At 40.6% G+C, this 2,121-nt stretch overlaps 1 protein-coding gene across 8 annotated transcripts in view; it reads left to right on the top strand.

Annotated features, from left to right (window-relative positions):
- Positions 1–2,121, top strand: part of LOC101861245 (heterogeneous nuclear ribonucleoprotein K) — a 59,842-nt gene that overhangs the window by 22,062 nt on the left and 35,659 nt on the right. For all 8 annotated transcript variants that reach the window (XM_005089019.3, XM_013090838.2, XM_013090741.2 and 5 more), the window contains exon 2: positions 182–238. In XM_005089019.3, coding sequence (XP_005089076.1) covers positions 220–238 — 19 coding nt within the window. In that variant the 5' untranslated portion in view covers positions 182–219. The remainder of the gene's footprint in view (positions 1–181; positions 239–2,121) is intronic.

The raw sequence follows: 2,121 nt of genomic DNA, 5'->3' as shown, positions 1-2,121 counted from the left end.
CCCCCAAAAGAAAAAAAGTAATAATAATGTTGTGCCTGGAACAGGCGGGGACGTGCTCGAGCAGTGTCAGTTTGACATCATATATATAAAATTCATTGTATGTGTTTGTTTTGTGTGAATTCTTTTCTTTGTTTTTTTTAATGGTTTGATTTTAATTTTCTTTCTCTTTATTTTGTTCCAGATCCGTTTCCCACCCCACCAGCCACCACGGACGAAATAATGACAGACATGGAAGATGGTAAGTTGATGTTTTATTATTTCTTTGTAGAGCTGTTCTATTTTGATTGTGGGTCTCAGTTATGCTGATTTAAATGTGTTTTGATACTTATGAACCCGCATAAAGGTTAAGGGGACACGATGTCTGAAATAACTTTTATGTTGTCGATTTTTAGGACAAGCGGGCTAACCCAGATTTCTAGGGTTTCCAGAAATCTTGACCTGCACCAAAAGTGGGCATTGCTCTATCAATAGGAGAAGTTTGGTTTCATTGGTGTGTTTATTTGTTGGGTTATAGAGAAAACTGTCCTTGTCTTTTAAAGAAACTGAGCAAGGGGCTAAAACTTTTCTTTCAATTTTCTCGAAACAACATTTTTCGGGATAGCCCTCGTGTGCTTAAAAGCAACCATGTGGGAAGTGTTTTTTTAGATTTTAGTGTCCTCCCAGAAGGCTTGGCTTGACGCAATAGGTGGTCGGGAGGGGGAGGAATAGAATTGTTTAATGCAGTACACGGGTTGACAAAAGCCAGCACATATTTTTCCTTATGGTTTTCCTAAGAATATTATATTTTATTCTGCAGTCACTGATTGTGTTGGGAGTTTGAAAAGTTGTTTGTGTGTTGTGTGGCATTTAGAACATTTCCACCTTTTCAATGGAGAGAAAAGCACTCACTCAATTAAAACTGTAAACATGTTAGGCATGTACATCAATATGACACACACGCATGCATGCATACATATACACATACACACACGAGTAAGAGAGAGAGGGAGGGAGGGAGAGGGTATATTTTGTCCTGAGTTGATAGATAACCAAAACATGGACAAACTTGTTTCAACTGACCGAGACGAAACTTGAGCAGTGCTTCTATACATATGCTAAACGACCAAAAGTAAATGGAAGAGATAAAAAGACTGGGAATACAGTAGGCATTGCTAGTGAATGGTTCGTTGTAAGTGGTCTTTCATACTCTGCAATGGACTCCTGAATGTGGGGAGATCCATGTGCCAAAAATAGCTACGCCCGTGATTGCATGACAACTGGAAACCACGTTCCCCTTGTTTACGCTGCAGCCCACTCTTTAATGTTTTGTTTGTGTTCATGGCTTAGTAGCATGCTTAGTTTTTCCTGGCTTGGGCACATTGAGTAAGGAAAGCCATGCTGCCCCTCTGCCAAAACGGGCTGTTTGAGATGTATTGCCTTTGTGGTATGATTCTGTTTTTTATTTTGATCTGACTTTGGTAATGTCAGCTATGCTCTCTGTCTGGTTTGAGGCGGCATTTGAAGAGTATTTATTTTAGTGATGACATATTTGTACCCCAAAGTGCACACATATTCATAAGGCACAATTTTAGAAGCCGTTGGTAGTATTTCGATCACTGTCTGGCCTTCCACTCACTTTATGGCGTTATGAGCCTTTATCCAGTGACTTTCTCTTTCGTCTCCCGCTGTACCATTATTCCCTGAATCATAATAGTCCCCGGCAGGTAGAAAAGAGTGTAATTTACTCTGTCAGTCGTCATCAATAATTCTGTTGCAGTTAGTTTCAAAGAGTTGTCTTGCTTTGGCTGCCTAAACTCGGTGGTTCTGCATTAATGATAGATCTGTGATGGCCACAGGCCCTGAAACTTTGAAGTTGTCGGGTCTGCAGATCTATTTCCTTGTCCCGAGTTGTCTTTCCCGGTGGGCGATCTGGGTCCACTCTGTGTCCTGAAGATTTGGTGCCTGTGTTTTGCAGTGATTGCTAAATGTTAACGTGGACACTTACCTGTTGAAAACAAATTTTGGGCTTTTGAAAATGAATACGGTGCATGTAGGCCTACATGTAGTGTGTTTCCGAGTTAAAGGTCGTTGGGTTTACTGTTATTCTTCTTCTAATTTGTGTTAGTGTGTTTTGTGGGGGGG

This window comes from Aplysia californica, unplaced genomic scaffold (assembly GCF_000002075.1).
Source record: "Aplysia californica isolate F4 #8 unplaced genomic scaffold, AplCal3.0 scaffold00002, whole genome shotgun sequence".
Classification (NCBI taxonomy): Eukaryota; Metazoa; Mollusca; class Gastropoda; order Aplysiida; family Aplysiidae; genus Aplysia; species Aplysia californica.
Note: the sequence above shows the minus strand (reverse complement) of the source record. Positions and strands in the feature narration are given on the sequence as shown.